Source organism: Narcine bancroftii, chromosome 9 (genome assembly GCF_036971445.1).
Source record: "Narcine bancroftii isolate sNarBan1 chromosome 9, sNarBan1.hap1, whole genome shotgun sequence".
Classification (NCBI taxonomy): domain Eukaryota; kingdom Metazoa; phylum Chordata; class Chondrichthyes; order Torpediniformes; family Narcinidae; genus Narcine; species Narcine bancroftii.
This window is the reverse complement of record NC_091477.1, coordinates 82,732,165-82,757,039: the sequence shown is the minus strand read 5'-3', so window position 1 is coordinate 82,757,039 and position 24,875 is coordinate 82,732,165. Positions and strand designations below refer to the sequence as shown.

At 39.7% G+C, this 24,875-nt stretch overlaps 1 protein-coding gene across 1 annotated transcript in view; it reads left to right on the top strand.

The window, feature by feature from the left end:
• LOC138742351 (integral membrane protein 2C-like) overlaps positions 1-24,875 on the top strand; it is a 68,537-nt gene that overhangs the window by 22,982 nt on the left and 20,680 nt on the right. The window contains exon 2 of the mRNA XM_069896649.1: positions 14,280-14,417. Within this exon, the coding sequence (XP_069752750.1) occupies positions 14,280-14,417 (138 nt within the window). The remainder of the gene's footprint in view (positions 1-14,279; positions 14,418-24,875) is intronic.

The window sequence follows — 24,875 nt, the reverse complement described above, 5'->3', positions numbered from 1 at the left end:
ATTTTACAAGAAATTGATAGTAAAAAAGACTGGGATAAAGATAAGTTGAAATGGGAAAAAGATTTACGACATAAAATAGCTGAAGAAGCTTGGATGGAAATTTGTCAGAATAGTATTTGGAAATTAATTAATGCTAGACTAGCGATGATTAATTATAATTTTATTCATCAGTTATATTTAACACCGGAGAAATTTTAAAAATTTGGTCTTAGTAAGTTGGATTCTTGTTTTCGATGTGATCAGACGGCCAATACTTTTTTGCATACTGTTTGGCTTTGTGATCGATTGCAACAGTTTTGGAAAGATATTCAATCTATTTTTAACAGTTTATATAATATCCATCTTGTATTAGATCCCGATATATTTTTATTAGGGAACATGCAATCATCAATTGATTTAGGTTTAGAGGATTATCAGATTTCCTTTATCTATTTAGCTTTAGTCGTGGCTAAGAAATGTATAGCACTTACTTGGAAAGATAAAAAATATATTAACTTTAGATAAGTGGTATTTGGAGATGAAATTTTGTTTGACTATGGAAAGGATATCTTTTTCAATTCAGGATAAGATGTCTTTTTATAAGTTAAAGTGGACTCCGTTTGCTAAATATATGCATTTAAGTTTGATTTAAATATATGTTTAAGCGTGATATTTTACTATTGATAAAAATTTCTTTTGTTGTTAGAATTTTTTTTAGGTTAAGTTTTTTTTTCCATATATAATGTTAATTTTATTAACTCTTCACTCTTTATTTTGGGGGGAGGGCTGGACTAATTTTAAGTTAGATTACTAATATTGTGTTACAATTAACGGGGGGGGTTATTTTGTGTAGTTTTCTGATGTAATATTGTAATCATACCATTTTAATTTTTTCTTTCTTTAAATGTAATTCTCTATTGTATTCATGTTATAAAATTTTAAATAAAGTCTTCAAAAAAAAAAAAGAATTCTGTTTTATCACACAGGGAAATCTTTTGATAGTTTCTGCAGTCGTTTTTTTAAAAAAACACGCTGTTTAATACCACACCACTACATTATACTTTTCTCCACTTTAAAACTATGGAACTGAAAAGAAAAATCAAAAGGTTAAAGGTGTAATTCTGCTTTGGCTAGAAATGTGTGAGGCATTGCTGAAGAGCACAGACAATGGATGCATAAAGTCATACCTGAAGTAGAAAATCAATTAGAATAGTTCAAATGTTTTTGGATGGTACATGGGTGTAATAAGTTACACTCTTTGTTACAGGAGCCAGAGTTTCCTCCTCAATTTGGATGGAGTGTGTATAATTAATATGCAACCCCATGACTGCATGGATTTTTTGGTCAGGTGCTCCTCTTTGCTGCTATATTCCAAAAACATCATAATGGGTTTAATAGATGACTGAAAATGTGAGTAAATTTCGAAACAGTCAAAGGGAAGTTGAGGTCTGGAAATTCAGACTGCATGGGAATAAGGAAGGAAGAATTGGACAGTGTTGTTAATGAATAAGAAAATAAATATAAAATTTTAGAATTGATTTCAGACTGCATGGGAATAAGGAAGGAAGAATTGGACAGTGTTGTTAATGAATAAGAAAATAAATATAAAATTTTAGAATTGATTTTGACTTCAGGATTAAGAGATTTTCTTGTGACAAGACTTTTTAACATGTTTGAGAGAGTATATTTTCAAAGCCCCTTGCTGTCAAGTATATTTTCAAAGCCCCTTGCTGTCCAGACATACCTGGTTTAACTTTCAGCTATATTTTTTTTAAAAGACACGCTTAAATTTGCTTAATTTAAGAGTGCTAAACTTTGTTTGGTACATAAGTTGATTTTATTATCAAAATAATTATATCTTTGCTCATTGCAAACAAGTGAATAAAAATGTATTTAGAGACATCTTAATTTTAATAAGCATCAGTGAATAATCATGAAACCGGAGCAGAATTAGGGCATTCAGCCCATCGAGCCTGCTCTGCATTCAAATCATGATTGATAAGTTCTTCCTTTCAACCCTATTCTGCATTCTCCCGCGATCGGGACTGGGGTTCGAAACCCACGCTGTCTGTTAGGAGTTTATACGTTCTCTCTTTGTCTATGTGGGTTTTTCCTGGGGACTCCAGCTTCCTCCCACCATTTCAAATGTACCGGGGGATTGTAGGTCAATTGAGTGTAATTGGGCAGCATGGAACTCATGGGCAGAAATGGCCTGTTACTGTGCTGGATTTCTAAATTTAAAAACATAATTTAAACCTTTGACACCCTTATTCTTCTTTCTTTGGCTTGGCTTCGCGGACGAAGATTTATGGAGGGGGTAAATGTCCACGTCAGCTGCAGGCTCGATTGTGGCTGACAAGTCCGATGCGGGACAGGCAGACACGGTTGCAGGGGAAAATTGGTTGGTTGGGGTTGGCTGTTGGGTTTTTCCTCCTTTGCCTTTTGTCAGTGAGGTGGGCTCTGCGGTCTTCTTCAAAGGAGGTTGCAGCCCGCCAAACTGTGAGGCGCCAAGATGCACGGTTTGAGGCGATATCAGCCCACTGGTGGTGGTCAATGTGGCAGGCACCAAGAGATTTCTTTAGGCAGTCCTTGTACCTTTTCTTTGGTGTACCTCTGTCACGGTGGCCAGTGGAGAGCTCGCCATATAACACGATCTTGGGAAGGCGATGGTCCTCCATTCTGGAGACGTGACCCACCCAGCGCAGCTGGATCTTCAGCGGCGTGGACTCGATGCTGTCGACCTCTGCCATCTCGAGTACTTCGACGTTAGGGATGAAAGCGCTCCAATGAATGTTGAGGATGGAGCGGAGACAACGCTGGTGGAAGCGTTCTAGGAGCCATAGGTGATGCCGGTAGAGGACCCATGATTCGGAGCCGAACAGGAGTGTGGGTATGACAACGGCTCTGTATACGCTTATCTTTGTGAGGTTTTTCAGTTGGTTGTTTTTCCAGACTCTTTTGTGTAGTCTTCCAAAGGCGCTATTTGCCTCGGCGAGTCTGTTGTCTATCTCGTTGTCGATCCTTGCATCTGATGAAATGGTGCAGCCGAGATAGGTAAACTGGTTGACTGTTTTGAGTTTTGTGTGCCCGATGGAGATGTGGGGGTGCTGGTAGTCATGGTGGGGAGCTGGCTGATGGAGGACCTCAGTTTTCTTCAAGCTGACTTCCAGGCCAAATATTTTGGCAGTTTCCGCAAAACAGGACGTCAAGCGCTGAAGAGCTGGCTCTGAATGGGCAACTAAAGCGGCATCGTCTGCAAAGAGTAGTTCACGGACAAGTTTCTCTTGTGTCTTCGTGTGAGCTTGTAGGCGCCTCAGATTGAAGTGACTGCCATCCGTGCGGTACCGGATGTAAACAGCGTCTTCATTGTTGAGGTCTTTCATTGCTTGGTTCAGCATCATGCTGAAGAAGATTGAAAAGAGGGTTGGTGCGAGAACACAGCCTTGCTTCACGCCATTGTTAATGGAGAAGGGTTCGGAGAGCTCAGTGCTGTATCTGACCTGACCTTGTTGGTTTTCGTGCAGTTGGATAACCATGTTGAGGAACTTGAGGGGGCATCTGAAGCGCTCTAGTATTTGCCAAAGCCCTTTCCTGCTCACGGTGTCAAAAGCTTTGGTGAGGTCAACAAAGGTGATGTAGAGTCCTTTGTTTTGTTCTCTGCACTTTTCTTGGAGCTGTCTGAGGGCAAAGACCATGTCAGTAGTTCCTCTGTTTGCGCGAAAGCCACACTTTGATTCTGGGAGGACATTTTCGGCGACACTAGGTATTAGTCTATAAGGAGAATTCTAGCGAAGATTTTGCCTGCAATGGAGAGCAGGGTGATTCCCCTGTAGTTTGAGCAGTCTGATTTCTCGCCTTTGTTTTTGTACAGGGTCACGAAGGTCCTGAGGCAGTTTTCCTTGGTCCCAACAAAGATTGAAAAACTCATGCAGTTTGACCTTCCAGACCTCTGGGGGGATTCCATCCATACCTGCTGCTTTGCCACTTTTCAGTTGTTCGATTGCCTTATATGTCTCATCCTGGGTGAGGACCTCATCCAGCTCTAGCCTTAGGGGCTGTTGAGGGAGCTGGAGCAGGGCGGAATCTTGGACTGAGCGGTTGGCACTGAAAAGAGATTGGAAGTGTTCTGACCATCGGTTGAGGATGGAGATCTTGTCGCTGAGGAGGACTTTGCCGTCTGAGCTGCGCAGCAGGCTTTGGACTTGGGGTGAGGGGCCGTACACAGCCTTTAGAGCCTCGTAGAAACCCCTGAAGTCGCCAATGTCCACGCTGAGCTGGGTTCGCTTGGCGAGGCTAGTCCACCTCTCATTTTGGATCTCCCGGAGTTTGCACTGAAGATGGCTGCATGCACGATGGAAGGCTTGTTTCTTCTCTGGACAGGACAGCTTTGTAAGGGGAGCCTGGTGGGCAGCTCGCTTCTTTGCCAGCAGCTCCTGGATTTCATGGCTGTTTTCGTCGAACCAGTCCTTGTTTTTCCTGGAGGAGAAGCCCAGTACCTCTTCAGTGGATTGCAGTATGGTAGTCTTCAACTGATCCCAGAGGGTTTCAGGGGACGGGTCCGTGAGGCGGATTGCATTGTTGAGCTTTGCTTTGAGGTTTGCCTGGAAGTTTCCTCTCGCTTCATCTGACTGCAGGTTTCCAACATTGAACCTCTTTCTGGGGGCTTTACTGTTCCTGGGCTTTGGCTTGAAGTGAAGGTTGAGCTTGCAGCGAACCAGCCAGTGGTCAGTGTGGCATTCCGCGCTGGGCATGACCCTGGTATGGAGCACATCTCGTTTGTCACTTTCTCGCACCAGGATGTAGTCCAGGAGGTGCCAGTGTTTGGATCGGGGATGCATCCAGGTGGTCTTCAGGCTGTCCCTCTGCTGAAAAAGGGTGTTTGTAATGACAAGCCGCTGTTCTGCACAGAGCTCCAACAGGAGGCGCCCATTGTTGCACTTGCCGACGCCGTGCTTGCCCAGGATTCCTGGCCAGGTTTCTGAGTCTTTGCCGACGCGAGCGTTGAAGTCGCCAAGGATGACAACCTTGTCGGCTGTAGGGGTGCGTTGGATGAGGTTGCGCAGGTCAGTGTAGAACTTGTCCTTTTCTGCTGGTTCCGCCTGGAGGGTTGGAGCATAGACACTGATGAGGGTGATGCGACGCTTGTTTTGAAGGGGGAGTCGCATGGACATGATTCGGTCCGAGTGGCCTGTCGGAAGGTTTTCGAGTTTGGAGGCAATGAAGTTCTTGACCATGAAGCCTACACCAGATAGGCGTCGTTCATCCAAAGGCTTGCCAGACCAGTAGAGTGTGTAGCCCACACCGCGTTCTTGGAGGCTGCCTACATCTGCCAGGCGGACTTCACTGAGAGCGGCTATGTCGATGTCAAGTCTGAGGAGTTCATGTGCAATGAGGGCAGACCGACGTTCAGGTCGGTGGCTGTCAGCCTTGTCTAGCATGGTTCTGATGTTCCAGCATGCTTCCTCCCACCATTTCAAATGTACCAGGGGATTGTAGGTCAATTGAGTGTAATTGGGCAGCATGGAACTCGTGGGCAGAAATGGCCTGTAACTGTGCTGGATTTCTAAATTTAAAAAAATAATTTAAACCTTTGACACCCTTATTAATCAAGAACATATCTGTTATGTGTGTGACATCATAAAAGGAGTTATGTTTGTATTACGTGTTCTAGATCAAGACGCCATCTTGATCAGAATAAATAATGCTTACTGTTTTTTTTTCTCTCATGCGAGGTGATTCTTTAAGAGAAATATACGACAGAATTGGGAGTGAGGATCAAAACAAAAAATTCTACACTCCGGATAGCGGAATCTATGCGATTTCGAGTAAAGAGGACATCAGAGGTGAGAATGTTGTGGCAAAAACGATGACCGGGATGGCATCGAGCTTCAACGGGACGAAACCACTTGTTTATCCAGCAGTGAAAAAGGGAAGAAACTAGAGAAGACGACAACAGAAGAGTGAGAGTAAACAGCACTAGCAGAGCGGATTTACTTTGTTACTAAGTAATAAGTAGTGAAAATGGCAGAAGGATGCTTTGGGGAATATAGAGAGGCTGAAGACTGATATGATGATGTAGATAGGTTCGATATGTACTGCATTGCTCATGATGTGAGGGATACTGAAATCTGCAATAAAAACCGGCACTTTAAAAAATAAAAATAAAAAATTATTTTTCACACTATAAACCATACTGACCAAAATACATACAGACATTTTTCTCTTGAATATATACAGTGTCATTTTCTCCCCTTTTTCCCCCCTCCCTTCCCTCCCTCCCTCTCCTCCCCTTCCCATTTATTCAAAGTTCAATCCATAAGATACATTCACTGTTTTTAAGCGAGGAGGGAAGCAGAATGTACACTCTGATCAAGACTCTATTGGCACCTGTAAAGCCAAATACTAAGTCTTAGAAAGAGTTATGTGACCTTGTTGGAAATCATCTGTCCCCAAAACCATAGATAGAAATTCTATGCCAGAAAGCAAAAGGCTGGCAAAACAGTTAGCCAATATTTGGCCAAATTGTGTAAATTGTTCGAGACATATAGTTTTGATAAGTTCTTGGACGAGGCTTTGAGAGACAGATTGCTGATCGGTTTGGCAGACTGCCATGCCCAACAAATATTTTTGAGTTCAAAAAATTTGGACATCGTCTGCCTATGAGATAGCACTGAGTTTCGAAATGGCCAATTGTAGCACTGATATTATACAGGGGAAGCACGTAGTGAAGAGAATGGACCGATAAGAATGCTCCTGCTGTGGGAGAAATAGCGACAGCCCCGATAGCTTATTACAAAAAGGCTAAGTGTTATTTTTGTGACAATAAAGGACACCAATCAAAGTGTCCAAAACCGAAAGAGAGCGAGAGAGAGAGAGAGAAAGACGAGGGTCATAGAAGGAAGAAAAACCAGAAAATGAAGTATATAAAAAAAATCAATCTTCCAAAGTTCTAGTCGTGAGCCAGGGTACCAAAGTGACTCTGAGGATGATGGGGCATTGAAATTAATGTACATCCCTCGGTCAGAGATTCTTATTCGTATTAAAATTAACAATGGAACAAGACACAGGGGCTGCTGGGTCATAAATTCCAAAAGACCTGAAAGACAAACTATTGCCCAAACTTAAAATGTAACAGTCCGACATTATTTTAAAGATGGTTGCAGGAGAGAAAGTAAAAGTGCTAGGGAAATGTAAAGTGGACATTGAATGGGGTAAGCATCCTACTCTATGCATTGATTGATTCTGTGAATAATCCACACACATTTGCTTCTTGTGTCGGTGGGTAGGATCGTTCACCACTGCCACTGAGGCTGGTGATATGCATGTCTCAATTCTGCCTTCTCAAAGTAATTAGCAAATTTCCACTGCAATGAAGTCCTGATCATCTTTGCTAAAGCACCTTGATTTGGCAGCAATTGGTTTACAGCTAGGCAGTTAAGTTTGGAAAGAGGGATGGCTCATCTATTTTTCCTGCTGTCAGTGCACAGTAATTTTCAGCACCTTTCACAGTTAGCTCAGGAAAGGGTCCTCCGTATTCAAATTTCAGTCAGATGCTGACGCTGGAAATCCTGGCCAAGTATTAAGTGAGAACATAGGTCCTTCAAAACACCAAGTTTTGTGGCAGCATAAAGCTGGCTATTAAGACTAAGAGGTTAACAACAACATATCCTTGGGAATTAGTGCTTAAAGTTTTCTCAGCCATGTTAATGTCCTTACTGGATGGGAGAGCCTTTAGTTTTAGTTCCCACGTGATGTTCTCACTAATGTAACTAACAGTGCTGCATGAATCCAACCTTAACCTTTTACCACAGTCATAAAGGTTGTGGTTTGAGCGAGTCCTTGTGGCACATTGGTAAGTGTAGCCAGTACCTGAGAATTAACCACTGAGTTTGGTGAGGCCTTGGATTTGCACACCTGGGCATATTGTACCTTCTTGGCACATTTATTACAAGAAGCATCATGTGATGGACAGTTATCCCGTGAATGGTAAGAGAAACTACATGACATTGTGTATATTCAAGAGGGAAATGTTTATGTGTATTTTGGTCAATATGGTTCATAGTGTGAAAAATAAAAAAAATTATTTAAAAAAAAAAGAAGAAACATTTCTGTTTTATATTATAAGTGGCAGCCACAGCTGGCTTCTTAAGAGCAAACTGGAAGGCAGCCCTGGTAAAGAATCCTTCTTGCATACCTGCGGTTCCTGCAATGGTTCAGGCCTCACTACTGCAGCTGTAGGGGTTGTCGTTGTTCCATATGCATCATTATTGCGTTGAGCTACGCCTAACACGGTAGCTTGGTTATAAGCAGTCTGTAAGTAGAGGTAAGGCAATGCCAGTGATGAACACATGACAAATTGCCTCGTTTCCACACTGCTCCACACTATGATGCCAAAAATTACAGTTTATCTTTAACTTTTCCAATTCCCTGAACAAATCATCTAATGATTCTCCTGGCTTCTGCACCTGGTAGCCAGTAAATGTCTGTCAAAAACCTCATTGGGAGTCTTAACATATAAACTGTCCAACTTAGAGATAGCTGGGTTAAAAATTTCACATCCTTCTACGTATTCAAAAATTTTGCAACTCACGCAGCCTAATCGTGTTCTGTACTTGTTCGGTGTCTTGTCCCTATAGTCCTCTCTTTAGTCTATGAAAATTGTACGCCAGTGTCACCACTCCTTCGCGGCTGTCGGTGAGCTGGGGTTGATGTCTAAGTACTTGGGCCTCCACACCATCTCCATGCTTGACAATTAAGTTGAGTAAATTATTAATGAGAATGAAAAACCTGGGGGGCGTGGCAAGATGGCATAAGGAACAGACGTGCCTTCCAGTCCTCTCCTGACTCTAACTTATTGTTTTGTCTTTAAGTGCCCGTTAAAACTTTTTTTAAAAGTTTATAAATAGTATGAGATGTTGAATTAATACCTAATGGTACATTTGTTAAAAAAAAAGTAAAAGGAAACATCAACAGATTGTTAAAAAATTATATTTTCCGAAATTATCTGAGCCTGCTTGTTTACAAAAAGCCACGACTCAGCGTGAAATGGATCCAGGAAAACAAGTGAAGAATTCGGCCTTGGAGCTCCGTTCTGATTCCGTAAGTCTTTCTGAAGGTCGTTTTTAGCTGCCTTTAGAACAAAGTATTTCAAACAATGTCTACTGTTACTGAGACTTTGACTGCTGAATTAGCTGGGGCGCCACCTGTTGGAGAGTTAAAGAGTTGTTATTTGACTGCTATACCACCAGTTATATCAGCTCTTCCAGATACTGACGTAACAAAGCTTTTAAAGGAGGTTTGGATCAAAGATAACCCTGATCATCAGCCTCCTGATACTTCTGGGGGGTCTGTGGCAGGGGCTCTTACACGGAGTCAAACTGCAAGAAAAGCTACTAAATTAAAAGAAGGGATAGAAGGTCCTCTGATTCCACAAGAACAGCAGAATCCCACCATGTCTGGATCTACTGATGTTGATATACTTTTCAAGAGTCTTGAACATAAGATATTTTCTTCAATTATGCATTTAGGTGATTCTATGAATAATCTTACTTCTAAGATTAATGCATTGGTGGATGTCAATACTCAACAGATGGCTGATTATGGAGCTTTTAAAGTTGAAACTATTGAAAGACTTGAGATGTGTGATCAAGGATTATCTGATGTACAAGATCAATTGCAAGATGTGAATAAAACAATTGAAACGTTACAGATTCAGAATAAAAATTTAGCAAAAAAGGTTGATTATTTGGAGAACCAATCCAGACGGAATAATGTGAAAATTGTCGACTTGCCAGAAGGCATAGAAGGGCCAGATCCAAGAAAATTTTTCACTGAATGGATTCTACAAGTGTTGGTACAAGATAAGTTTTCTGAAGGTTTAATATTGGAACGGGCTCATAGAGATTTGAGAAGGAGACCTTTTTCAGGACAGAATCCAAGACCTGTTCTGGTTCGCTGTTTAAATTACTGTGATAGAGAGACTATTTTACGTATGGCTATTAGAAATGCACAGCAAAACAAATCTCCTTTGATGGTTCAGAGTAATCGTGTTTTCTTCTATCCGGATTTGAGTCAGGAAATTATGTTTCAACGACGTGAATTTAATTCTGTGAAAGAATTATTGTGGAAAAAAGGATATAAGGCAACATTTAGATACCCTGCGGTACTGAAGATTTTTCAGGATGGATATCAACCAAAGTTCTTTGATAATCCTAAAGAAGCTATGGATTTTGCTCAGTCTTTACCAATTATGCAATTCCAGGAACGACGTAGTCCTCCACGGTCTCCAAAGAGGGCAGAGCTGCAAGAAGGGAATTTGATTTCTGGAAGAAATGGAAGAAACGGTGGTCGCAATGGCAATGGAAACTCATTTAATAGATAAGGAACATGAATGGGTTGGGCACGTTTTTTATTCTTCGTTTAATTCTAAGGCAAAAGGTGTGGCAATTTTGGTACATAAGAATCTACCATTTTAGTTACAGAGTGAAGAGAAAAATGGTGGAAGATTATTAAAATTAAATTGTACAATCTTTAATGAGGCATGGACTTTGCTTGATGTTTATGTTCCTAATGTTGAGGATACAGCTTTTGTTGTGGATATGTCTTTATTACTTGGACAATCGAACTCTAATGTGATGTTGGGGGAGATTTGAATGTGGTGTTGGAGCCTTTATTGGATAAGTACTCAAGAGTAATTAAGAAGTCTAAGATGGCAATCCAAGTGATTAAGATGATGGCAGATTTGAATTTAATTGATATTTGGCGAAGAGTTAATCCTGCAGAGAAAGATTTTTCTTTTTATTCCTCGCGACATAATTCTTTTTCTAGAATTGATTACTTTTTAATATCAGCACATTTGCAGGATAGGGTTACATCTGTGGAGTATAAGGCTAGATTGGTTTCGGATCATTCATTATTGTTATTAGAATATTTGAGTTCACAAGATGTTCAGAAAGCTTCAAGATGGAGATTTAATACTATGCTATTATGACGCGAATTTAATTCTGTGAAAGAACGGTTGTGGAAAAAAAGACATAGGGCAACATTCAGGTATTCTGCGGTATTGAAGATTTTTTAAGATGGAAATTAGCTAAAATTCTTTGACAATCCTAAAGAGGTTATGGACTTTGCTCAGTCTCAGAATCATGCAGTTTCAGGAACGATGTAGTCCTTCAAGGTCTCCAAAGAGAGTAGAGATGTAAGGTGGTATCCAGATTTTTAAAAGAAATGGAAGCAATGGTGATCAAAGTGGTAACGTTGATTTAAAAAAAAAAAAATCTTTTATCTTTTTTTTGAAAAGAGTTTAAATAGTTTAAATAATGATGATAGTTTAATGAAATGGGAGTTGGGAGAGGGAACTGGGTGGGCACTAGTTTCCAGAAGTCATCAGCTACCTGTGAGTTATCTCACACCCAATATTTTGGGGGAGTTACCGCTTTGGGCGGTTTAAACAGGAGGAGGTAGTTGTGACCTCCGACCTGTTTTTTTTTTCTTTTTAATTTTTGGGTTAAGAAGTGAAGGTTTTTTTTTATTTTTTTTTTAAATAAATTTTTTTTTTAACTCTTTTTGTTTTGATTGTAATTGAGAGGGAATTAGGAGGTTTTTTTCTCTCCTTTTTTTCTCTTTTTGGGTTTTTTTTTCTCTTTTTTTCTTTTTTAAGAGGATGATGTCACAGAAGATAATAAGTCAAAAATTGAGGATGTTGAATTAGATGAAGAGGAAGATGAGGGGAAAGGTGATAAGAAGAAGAAGAAAATTAAGTACAAATACATTGAGGGAGAAGAGTTTAATAAAATTAAGTTAATTTTGATAGAGAATTTTGAAGATATTATAAATGAAGAATATGGAGAATTTTATAAGAGTTTGAATTTTTTTTCTTTTTTTTCTTTTTTTATATAAGGGGAGGGGAAGGGAATAAAAAATTTATCTGATTGTTTTTCTAAGGGATGTTTTTGTTCTTTAATACCAAGGAAACTTGGTATTAATGGAAATTCTGTATTTATGTATTAATTATGATTTTTTGTATAACAGATATGTGGTTGATATATGATTTTAATATTTGAATTTAGTTTTAAAGTGGATTTCATTTGTTAAATACATGAAATATGTTTGATTTAAATATATGTTTAAGGGTATTATTTTAGTATTGATATTTTTTTTGTTGTTAGTAATTTTTTTGTTGTTAAGTTTTATCCTTTTTTTGTAAGTGGGGTTTTTTCTATTTTATTTACAACATTGTTAATTAATTCTTCACTCTTTATTTTGGGGGGAGGGTTGGATTAATTTTAAATTAGATGATTAATGTTGTGTTATAATTATTGGGGGGGTTAATTTGTGTAGTTTAATGATGTAGTATTTTAATTTTTATTATCTTATTTTTTATTATTTCTTTAAATGTAATTTTTATTTTATTCATGTTATAAAATTTTAAATAAAGTTTAAAAAAAAAGAGAATGAAAAACTTGGTGAGGCTTTCCAAGCTTTACTCAACTTAATTGTTTAGTTACAGTTGGAATTTAAAAGAAAGGCAGCAGCTAGAAGCTGATTGGAGGAGAAAGAAGATCAATGAAGAACTTTGTGATATTACAGTTATCTTTGGAACCACTGTGGTGGGCCACTGCCACTACCAATTATAAAACATTTTCCTTGTGAACTTGCGCTAAGCCTCAAATTACACAGTGAGCTTGGACAATGCTGAAAATTGGGGTTCTGCTGAATACTTTCTCTTTGGCTTGGCTTCGTGGACGAAGATTTATGGAGGAGTATGTCCACGTCTGCTGCAGGCTCGTTGGTGACTGACAAGTCCGATGCAGGACAGGAAGGCACGGTTGCAGTGGTTGCAAGGGAAAATTGGTTGGTTGGGGTTGGGTGTTGGGTTTTTCCTCCTTTGTCTTTTGTCAGTGAGGTGGGCTCTGCGGTCTTCTTCAAAGGAGGTTGCTGCCCACTGAACTGTGAGGTGCCAAGATGCACGGTTGGAGGCGATATCAGCCCACTGGCGGTAGTCAATGTGGCAGGCATCAAGAGATTTCTTTAAGCATTTCTGCCGCCGCCGGAGGCCCGAGGTCCTGTTGCTGCTGCCGCCGGAGGCCCGAGGACCCGATGCCGCCCTTGGGAGCCTGAGGTCCTGCTGAATACAGTCGCAGAGTAAAAGTATATTTGATATTTTTTTTGTAACAATTTAATCCAAAGCAATTGAATTGTTGGTAGTTGAGCCAAATAACATAATCAAGAACAATTGATCTTGATTAAATATTTTTAAAACAAGTCTTGATGCAACTCGGGTGCACACACTGATATATAGTTTGTGTAATATATTTAAACCTTCCATGAACATCTCTGAACTTTGACACTAAAAGGTGGCATATTGTCTTATAAATATTTTCCAGTATCTTCATATTGTAGAATATATTTTATTTATGTTGCTGCGGGTAAAATGATTAGTCCTTTGAAGGACTATGACATATTGATGTAAATTTAGTTTTCTCAAGAAGGTACTCAATTGCAGGTAAACATCCAGAATGTTGATCTTCAAATGTCAAACAGTTCCATTCCAAGGATATCCCGACAGTTGCCTTAACAACCCAGAAGCCATTTTGTACCAAACTGATTTTGATTGACCATGTCCTTCATTTTAAAACTACTCTTAATCTGGCATTTATCCAACCTAACATTGATTCTGTATGTGTCAGGGAGAAATGTTGTATCTTATGACCGCTAGGCTTATAATGATATTCCATAGCTTGTCTGAATGCAATGTGAGGTTATGTACAATTGTTGGCAATTTGGAACCTCTCAGTATTTGAAGGCCAACTAACACGACCTATTTGTGCATGGGTATCTCATTTCCATGAGGTTTCTAGTTTCTTATCAGTGCTAAATAAATAGTGTAAAAGAATTTGACCCAGCAGCAAAATGAAAAGTAAAAAACAATTTTTAAAGTTTCAAACATTTTTACCGAAAGTGAAATAAGTACAACAATTAAGGTGAAATGTGAAACTTCACTTTTTCGGGGTGTCACCATTCTTCTTGTTCTCTCCCACGAGATCACAGAAATTGTGCCCCATTGCTTTCAGTCACTGGATTTTTGCTGGGGGAAATTTCAGCCAAAAGTTTTTTGAAAGATATGGTCAATAATGTTCCCTCAACTATGGACATATTCTATACTTGTACGTTAAAGCCTATTCCCACTGATAACCTGAAATGAGTAGTTTTAAGATATGGCCAATAGTTTTACTTGGTACATACCAAGTAGAAGCTTGTATAGTTCTGGCTCTTTCATCATTTCTTTCCCCCCCCCACAGGAAGTGCAGACCTTGCCTGCAAGAAGTCAGAAGCCCACCCTGAATCGCATTTTGTGTGTTACGATTACATTGATAATTCTGCTTTCGGCAGTGGTCTTGGGTATAATATGCACCTACAAGTACTACCATCTTACTCAGGTAAGATGAACATTTTCTTGATTAAAATGTAAGAATTTGTAAAGTATACAAATATGGTGTTTGGTAACTTCAAAAATATTAAAGGGATTGCCATTAGTGAATGGCTTTGATTAGTAAGGAATGCAATTGATCACACTTGTGATTATTCTACATTCAAATATGAATATTAAACACCATCAGGTATTTTGTGTGCACATGGCTCATAGTATAAATTTGATCGCTGAGTGTTTAAGACACTTGCATTGAGGTATATCAGTGTGTATTCTATGCTAACATGGGGTTTAGTGAGGTTCTGTCTGAAATACTGCATGCATTTTTGATGTCTTTACCTTGATGATGATGTGGTGCATCAAGAATTCATCAGCCTGCCTCTTGGGTTGGCAGGTTGATGATTTGAAGAGAACTTGAGTAGGTTAGCATTTCTTCTCTGGAAATTAGAAGAATGAAAGCTGACCTCATTGTAACATTAAAATTCATCCAGGGTAAATATCCTCATCCACTGCAATTTAGATCCTTCCTGCTCCACCCCATGAATTTTGTACTGCTTCTCTTCTGCATACCTGTGACAACTTCCCCAAGTACCTCCCAAAATAGCTTCTTGGTTTCCTCTACATGTCCTGATCATCTCACCAGCAATCAAGTCCAATCCCTCCATCATAATCTTTTCCTCCCTGATCATCTTATCCCAAATTGTATACAGTCTTCCTCCAACCATGATCTTCAGAATCTCTACAAACAGTCTCTTTGGGATATCATGGAAGAAACACCTCTGTGCACATTTAAGCATTCAATTGGGGTTGTAATCTGTGCATTGCTGCAGACAGTGTGTGATCTCAAATATGTAATCTAGCACCAGATTTGCCTTAGAACCTTATCAAGCATGTCTGAATTTCTAATTTCCTCTAAACCGACATAAGTTTCAAATGGCAACTACCCTAAACTTTTAAGCATTTTCAGAACCATAACTGGATATAACTGATATTGACTGGAACTGGTCAAAAATGCCTAATAACCTCCAGTCTTAGTTTTTGTGGCACTGACGAAATTTAGCTTCATCATGTTGCACCAATTTCAGATCCTCCACTCAACTGCCCACCCGTCAATTGTCACTGTGCTGTTTGGACTTGGCCCAATCCAAGTGTTTCCAGATTCCTATCCCTTGTCAAGCTAGGAGGAGGTTGGTCAGCAGTATTAATTAAATGAGGACTGACTATGAAATTGAATAGACTTGCTAATTCCTATTTTCAGTACAGTTGAGTTGGCCTCATTCAGTCAGATCCAAGTCCAATGCTCATGCTGTGGAATAGGTCTGTAAACTTGGTGGGAGTTAAAATAATTCATGAAAAGGCTGTTTTATTGCCTTAAAAAATCTCCAGTGACATTTAACTTTTCATTACCTTTAAATGTTCCAAAATGCCTTACAATAATAAAGAATATTAGAAATGTAGCTAATTTGTGTGCAGCAGAATCCCACTTGAAGTCATGTGCTATGATCAAGACCATTCCTGCTTGGTAATAAACACTTGGGGAGACCAAGCTCCACATCTGAAAGTGACCATTTGTTGGGAAAAACAATGCACTCAACAGGGATCTGTTGGTGCCTATTTTTTGAAATTGAAGGACATAAACTTTCTCCTCAAAAATCTTGACAGTAACTTTAAGCCACAAGCATTTATTGGGTTCAGATTAAAATGTAAAAAAATACATTCCATGCACTTCATCGTGAAGGCACCCACTTCTGGTTTCAGTCGAGGCAGATGAGAAATGGGAGACCAATTCACTTGGGAGGGCTCCCTCAGCTCAATATTCTAATAGGACGATGCACTTGAGCTATTATTACATGTACTAGTTTTAAGTAGCCTGAATTCTGCTGCATGTAGGCCTCTGATTTCTTGGATATTCTGTCTCTATGTCATCTAAAAATAAGTGATCAGTCACAGCTGAAGGTTAAAATTGATCAACAATGCATAAATATACTGGAGATAGCAGGTAATATGGTATCCTCAAGAAGCAAAGGGTAAGCAATGTTTTAAGGCTGAGCCCTTTGTCAAGGTATAAATAAAAAGGTTGGGGGGGGGTTAAAATTGTTCTGTTTGATGTACACAAACACACATGCCAACACCCGCGTGCATGAATCATGCATACAACACGCAGCATCCACACACGCGCACAACACCACACATATGCACTCGTGCACAACACGCACACACAATGCGCGCACACACAACACACACACTTTCTACCTACCACGATGGACATTTATAATGGCCATTGCTTGCAAAAAGCCATAAACATCATGACACCCCTCCCGCATATACATACTCACACACACAATATATATATATATACCTATATGTGTACGTATATATGTGTGTGTGTGTGTGTGTGTGTGTGTGTGTGTGTGTGTGTGTATAATATATATACACACACACATACATACACATACACATGCACACACATGCCAATTTTTATTTAGGAATATTTATAGAAAATTTTGAGACCCAAGCAACCTGCTTTTTAATCTGTTCACATGTTTAGGCCACGTAGAGAGCCAAGTTGCAAGTGAATAAAGATAGCAGCAATGTAATTAGTGAACTTCCCTCTCTGAAATAAGGGATATCACCAAAGTAGATATAGATACCTTGTTCGTACTTGCAAATACATTCCTTCAAATGATTCCAACTCAAATGGTAATTTCTTATGAACTAATATTGCTATTCCCCTCGCCTTAGAATTAAAAGAAGAAAACACATGCCCAACCCATTCTCTCTTCAACTTCAAATGTTCTTTTTTCAGTCAAATGTGTTTCTTGCAAAAAATATATATCAACTTTCATTTTTTTAATATAGGCCAAAACTCGTTTACGCTTAATCGGGTTATTCAAACCCTGGACATTTAATGTTGCAAAATTCAGATTAGACATCACTAAATCTAATAATAGATCACACTACTATAAAATAATGCTCCCCTTCTAAATCTCACAATATTCTAATTCCCCCCCTATTAAAAAATCAAGAAAAAAAAATTCCCAAAACAAACTACAAAAAAGTAGTAGCCCCCTAAAAATCTGAGTGACTAAAGGTCTCAGTGTCTCCCACCCCCCCAGTCAGACTTCACAAAGTACTTAAACAGAAACATTCAACCCAGTGATTCCAGTCCCAATGATTGTCCAGAATCTTCAATATTGAAAAGACTTTGCATCAATTCAACTTTCCTTCCATATTTTCCATTCTTCCCATCTCCATTACCATTGACCCTTCTCTTCGGTGACATTGGTGACGATCGTCCATTTCCTCGTAGATCTGGCAATGAATTAGCAAAAATTAATGCATCATGGCCATTTTCAAAAAACAGATTGAAAATTCCCATAAAAATCTTTCAATACAGCCAGATAATGAAAAGCAAATTTATATCCCTTTCGCCACAATACTTCTTTAGCCGAGTTAAATTCTCGGCATCTTCTAATAATTTCTTGACTCAGATTTGCATTAAAAAAAACACCCTGTTATTTTGAACCATCATTGGAGCCTGATTTTGCCATGCTTTCTGCACCACCAGTCGGAGTATCATTTCTCGACCCTGATATTTCAAACAGCGAATCAAAACTGCTTGTGGTAATTGGCCTGGAAACGGTTTCTTCCTTAACACTCTATGCGCTCAGTCTAATTCCAGATCATCCAGAAAGAATTCCTTGCCCAACACTTCTGGGATCCATTTCTTAAAAAACTTCACTGGATCCAAACTTTCCATATCTTCTGGAAGACCTACTATCTTAACATTATTTCTACGACTTCGGTTTTCTAATGAATCAATCTTCTTCAATAATTCCTTCTTCTGAATCCCCCAATCTGCAAAAGAATCTTCCACTTTTTCCATTTTTTCTCTATTCCACTTGATTCTTACATTCAAGAAAAGACTCCTCAATCTTTTTAAAGTTATCTTGTACAGTATCCACTGATCGTATACATCTAGTAAAATCACTCTTAACTACATTGATATCTTGGTTCACAAAAGTTATTTCTTCACACATAGCATTCATTTTAGTTTTCATTTCTGAAAATCCTTGAGCCATCTGATTAGTCATCTGCATTGACATATTTGACATAAGTTCCATTTGCTGCACAATCCCTTCCAGAATTGTAAACACAGAATCCATTCCGGGATCCATCACCTCCCTTTGAGGCCTACTTTCTTTAGTCTCAGTCCCCAGTTGTTCAAATTCTAATAAAGTTGAGGTCTCTTCTTCCTCTAAAGCGATGGGTCCTCTTCCGGTGCGGCTGTGGGTCTGGACACCTGATGACAGCGTGCCGATCTCATCAGCCCGCCACCGCTCGGGCTCTCCCACAGCCCATACCTTCTCCAAAAGTTTGCGGACTCGCGAAGCACCGCGCATGCCCGGTAGGGCCACCAACCGTGCAGGTGCGTCTTCCGACACTACACTGCATGACCCCCAGACCACCAGGCTATGTTGAAGGCTTGTGGGTCTGTCCTCGCTCGGCCAGCCCACCCATGTATCCAAACTCACGAGCGTGCGTGTCGGAGCTGGCCGAACTCATCGCTGAGCCAGCACCATCATGCGATTGTGCAAGCGACGCTAACGTAATACTTAGCCGGGCAGGAATCCTCTGAGGTTTGGGGACTCCAGTCGATGATTCCGTGGCTTCAACTTGATAGGTAGGCCTCAATTCTTTAACACTTTTGTAGGGTAATTTCCTCTGTAACTGACTTTTCGATTTTTTTTTTCACACTTGCAGCTATTTCGATCTTCCACTATTCCAAAGTCTATAAACAGTATTTTTAATCACTTTTACAATTTTTTAAATCTGGCATTTAATAGTCTAACTGGGGAAGGGTGGAACCACACATCTACCCTTTAGACCATCTTGCCATGCCCCCCCCACCATGCTGAATCATGGACTTTGTTAAATATTTATGCATCTAATGTAGATGATCAACGGTTTATGTCAGAGACTTTTCTGTTGTTAAATCAGGCCAGTAATAATATTTTGGTAGGGGGAGATTTTAATTGTGTTTTGGATCCTTTATTGGATAGATCTCTGAAAAGTATAAGGAAATCAAAGGCAGTAAAACAAATAGGGACTTTGATGAAAGATTTGAATTTGGTTGATGTTTGGAGGAGAGTGAATCCGACTGAGAAAGATTTTTCTTTTTATTCGTCTTGACATGATTCATTTTCTCGTATAGTTTTTTTTTTATTTTGGCACATTTGTTGGGTAGAGTAGTGCAGGCTGAATATAAAAGCCGAATTATATTGGACCATTCAATGATATTTTTCTCTTGTGTGGTTTCAGAGGTAGTACAGTTGTCTTATAGATGGAGATTTAATACAATGCTATTGAAGAAACTGGAATTTATTACTTTTGTTAAGGAGCAAATTGTATTATTTTTGGCTGAGAATGTTAACTCAGTGTGTAGTAATTTTGTATTCTGGGATGCTTTCAAAGCATATTTACGAGGGCAAATTATCAGTTATACTACAAAAGTTAAAAAGCAATATGTTGTGGAAAGTTCAATGTTAGAGAAACAAATTACTGAATTGGAAAAGGAATTTCAGAAAGATGTTACAGAGGATAAAAAAGCTGCTTTAATGAAGTTGAAGCTGCGTTATAATACATTACATATCTATCAGTATGAGCATTTACTTAATCGATCTAAGCAACATTATTATGAATTGGGTGAGAGAGCTCATAAAGTATTAACATGGCAATTAAAAACAGATCAGGCATCGCAAACTATTAATGCTGTGAAAAATAACTCAATAGTTACCTATAAACCTCAGGAAATTAATGACCAATTTTATTTATTTTACCAAAAGTTATATACTTCTGAGGGAAAGCAGGACGCTGGTTCTATCGAATCTTTTTTGTCTAAATTAAATTTACCTGTTTTAGGGGAGGAGCTGATTAGAGAATTAGAAGTTCCATTTACGGATTTTGAGATTAAAGAAGCTATACAGGAGATGCCAAATGGAAAGTCACCAGGAGATTATGGTCTTTCAGTTGAATTTTATAAAGTATTTTATGAAGATTTATCTTCTGTATTTGGAGATGTTTTACAGCAAGTAACTAAAGAAGAGTCGTTACCTGAATCTTGTTCGAGTGCTATAATTACAGTGATTCCTAAGAAAGATAGAAATCCGTTGAAAGTATCCTCATATAGGCCTATTTCTTTATTAAATGTTGACTATAAAATTATAGTTAAAGTGTTGGCAAATAGACTTGCTAAGTATTTACCTCAGTTGATACATATAGACCAAACAGTTTTATTAAAAATAGAAACGCATTTGACATAGAAACATAGAAGATAGGAGCAGGAGTAGGTCATTCGCCCCTTCAAGCCTGCTCCGCCATTCAATGAGATCATGGCTGATCTTAAGGTTCAGTACCCCATCCCTGCATTCTCTCCGTAACCCCTAATTCCCTTATACTGAAGAAATATATCTAATTCCCTCTTAAATATATTCAATGAACCTGCCTCTACTGCTCGCTGTGGTAATGAATTGCACAGATTCACCACCCTCTGGGTAAAGAAATTCCTCCTCATCTCAGTTCTAAATGGTTTGCCTATTATCCTCGAACCATGGCCCTGGGTTCTGGACTCCCCCACCATTGGAAACATCCTTTCTGCATCCATTTTGTCCAATCCTGCCAGAATTTTATATGTCTCTATGAGATCCCCTCTCAATCTTCTAAACTCCAGCGAGTACAATCCCAAATTGCGCAATCTTTCCTCATAAGTCATTCCTGCCATTCCAGGTATCAACCTGGTGAATCGCCTTTGCACTCCCTCCATTGCAAGAACATCCTTCCTCAGATAAGGCGACCAAAACTGCACACAACACTCCAGGTGTGGTCTCACCAAGGCTCTGTACAGCTGCAGTAAGGTATCCTTATTCCTATACTCAAACCCTCTTGATATGAAGGCCAACATACCATTTGCTTTTTTAACCGCCTGCTGTACCTGCATGCTTGCCTTCAGTGACTGGTGCACAAGAACCCCTAGGTCTCTCTGCACTTCCCCATCTCCCAATCTATTGCCATTCAAATAGTAATCTACCCTCCGGTTTGTATTACCAAAGTGGATAACCTCACATTTATCCACATTGAAGTGTATTTGCCATGTATCTGCCCAGTCCCCCAATTTATCCAAATCACACTGGAGCTTCCTGACCCCCTCTTCAGTGCACACAACCCCTCCTAGCTTAGTGTCATCTGCAAATTTGGAGATATTACATCCAATCCCCTCATCTAGATCATTAATGTAAATTGTGAACAGCTGGGGTCCCAGTACAGATCCCTGTGGCACCCCACTGGTCACCGCCTGCCACTCAGAAAACGAGCCGTTTATCCCAACTCTCTGTCTTCTGTCTGCCAGCCATTTCTCAATCCACATCAATACCTTGCCCCCAATCCCTTGAGCCTTGATTTTGCATGCCAGTCGTTTATGTGAGACCTTATCGAAGGCCTTTTGGAAATCTAGGTACACCACATCCACTGGCTCTCCCCCATCTATTTTACCTGTCACCATCTCAAAGAATTCCAATAGATTTGTCAAGCACGATTTACCTTTTGTAAATCCATGTTGACTCTGTCCGATCCCTTCTCTGCTAGTCATATGCTCCGCTATTACATCCTTAATAATGGATTCCATCATTTTGCCCACTACTGATGTAAGGCTCACTGGCCTAGAATTCCCTGCTTTTTCTCTACCCCCCTTTATACATCCTTAATAATGGATTCCACCATTTTTACCTCTACTGACGTAAGGCTCACCGGCCTATAATTCCCCGCTTATTCTCTACCCCCTTTTTAAATAGTGGAGTAACATTAGCTACCCTCCAATCCATGGGTACTGATCCTGAGTCTATCGAGTTTTGGAAAATAATTCTTAAAGCATCTGCTATCTGAATGTCCACTTCTTTAAGTACCCTAGGATGTAGATTATCAGGCCCTTGGGATTTATCGGCCTCGGTCGAGTGAGGCAGGCGGAGGCCCCGGTCCGGGCAGGGAGTGGGAGGCGGCGGCCCCAGTCCAGGCACAGGGAGAGCAGCAGCGGCCCCGGCCCCGGTCCGGGCGAAGGGTAGACGGCGGCGGCCCCGATCCGGGCAGGAGCAAGGGGGAGACGGCGGCCCCAGTCCGGGCACAGGGAGAGCAGCAGCGGCCCCGGCCCCGGTCCGGGCGAAGGGTAGACGGCGGCGGCCCCGATACGGGCAGGAGCAAGGGGGAGACGGCGGCCCCGGCCTCGGTCGAGTGAGGCAGGCGGAGGCCCCGGTCCGGGCAGGGAGTGGGAGGCGGTGGCCCCAGTCCAGGCACAGGGTGAACTGCGGCGGCCTCGGCCCCGGTCCGGGCAGTATGGACCGACCTAGGAGGGGAGGCAGGCCCCTCCAGCCCGGGTAAGAAACCTGCATAGGAGAAGGCCACTCCGATATAAAACCTACGATTAACAAGTTAGAGCTTTGATAAAAGAGAATTATGGTACAGAGTTGTTGATGAAATTTGAGTCCTTGATTTCTTCTGTACCTAAGGAAGGTTATATTACAAGAAGCTATACATAAGCCGGGGTAGGAGAAATCTCGGCTTAAATGGGAAAGTGATTTAACATATTTTTCCGGAAGATAATTGGAAGGTTACGTGTCATGATCGTGTAACTAAAGTGACTAAAGTACAATATGGAATGGTCAATTATAATTTTTTACATCAGTTATATTTGACTCCATAGAAATTGAACAAGTATGGGTTTAGTAATTCGGATTTTTGTTTTAGATGTGGATTATGTACTGGAACTTTTTTACATGCAGTCTGGTCTTGTGTTAAAGTCCAACCATTTTGGGAAGGAATTTGGTTGATTTTGGAAAAATTATTTAAAATTAAATTACCATTAGATCCATCAATTTTTTTTTGGGGGGGTATATTGTTTCTTTGAAAGGATTAGGGTTAGATCAATTTCAAATTGCTTTTGTATGTTTGGTGCTATCTGTAGCACGGAAGTGTGTAGCTAGTACCTGGAAAGAATGTCGAGGTTACTATTTCACATTGGCATAATGAATTGAGAACTTGTATTATTATGGAAAAAATTACATGCAATTTGCACGATAATTATTTGTTTTTTGTTCAAATGTGGTCTACTTATTTGGAGTATATTAATCTAGACATACTTTGAATTTTTTTTATATTTACTGCATTTTTTTATATTTGGCTCCTCTTAAGGGAGCTGGCTGAAGGGGCAGGAGGGTTTATTTTAAAAAATTCTCTATTTTTCTTTGTTATTATTGTAAGTTGATTGTTATCTTTAAATAAAGTTTTCCAAAAAAAAAATCACATTTTAAAATGCAATGTAGTTTATTCAATTTATTTTTATGGTGCAAGTAAGAAGATTCTTAATGTAGCATTCAAGTTATAGTGATCAAGATAATTAAATTATAACTGATTATCTAATTATTTTTAATAGGACATACTGTGAAATAAAGTTTAAATGACCACAATTTGGGCAGAATCAATCTGTTATAATAATTCTCACTTACAACTAAATATAATGGCAGAAGTTTTTCTCCCCCTCTCTCCTGGTTTACAAAGCTGAGAGAGAAAATCTGACGCATCTCGAGACTTTGGGGCAGATTTGAATATTTGCCTGCTTTATAAAGCAGCACTTTAGGTTGCCAGGCTGTGGGAATCTAAACAGTTCAGGAAATCAAAAATTCTAGATATCTGAAATTACAAACAGAAAAACATGCTAGTAAGAGGTGGCAGATTGGGCAACATTCTGGAGGAAGGACCAGTTAAGGTTTGAGTTTGCTAAAGCCCTCATTAAAAGCACAGAGTTAGAGATAAAGGTTTAAGTTGCAGAAAAAAAAGAAAGGGAATGTCTGTGAAATGTTGGAGACCAAGAGAGATTGACTGATACCATGTTGGCCGAGAGAAGATCTCATAATCTGCCAGATGGAGTTAGAGGAAAGTGAAGAAACTGAATTTTACGACAATAAAGTTCTGATTCTGAAAGGCAACAGTAAGCTACAGAGTACTCAGATACTGAAAGTATCAAGTCTAAAAGAATGCTGGAACTATCCACTTCAGGAGTAGTGGTGATAGCAGATACAATAGTAGTATCTATCAGAACTCTATAGATAGACACTGATAGGGGAGTCCAGGACAAGTGGGCGCAACTTCAGGATTGAAGGGTGCCCATCTGGAAAAAGAGATGTGGGGAATTTCCTTAGACAGAGTGTGGTGAATCTCTGGAATTTGCTGCAATAGTGGCTGTGGAGGCCAAGTCATTGGGTGTATTTAAGGGGGATAAGTATCTGAATAGTCATGGTATCAAGGTTATGGGGAGAAGGCAGAGGAATGGGGCTGAGAGGGAGAATGGATCAGTTTACGATGGAATGGGCCAAATAGCCTACTTGTGCTCCTATATCTTATGGTCATCTGTTCTTGTATGAAT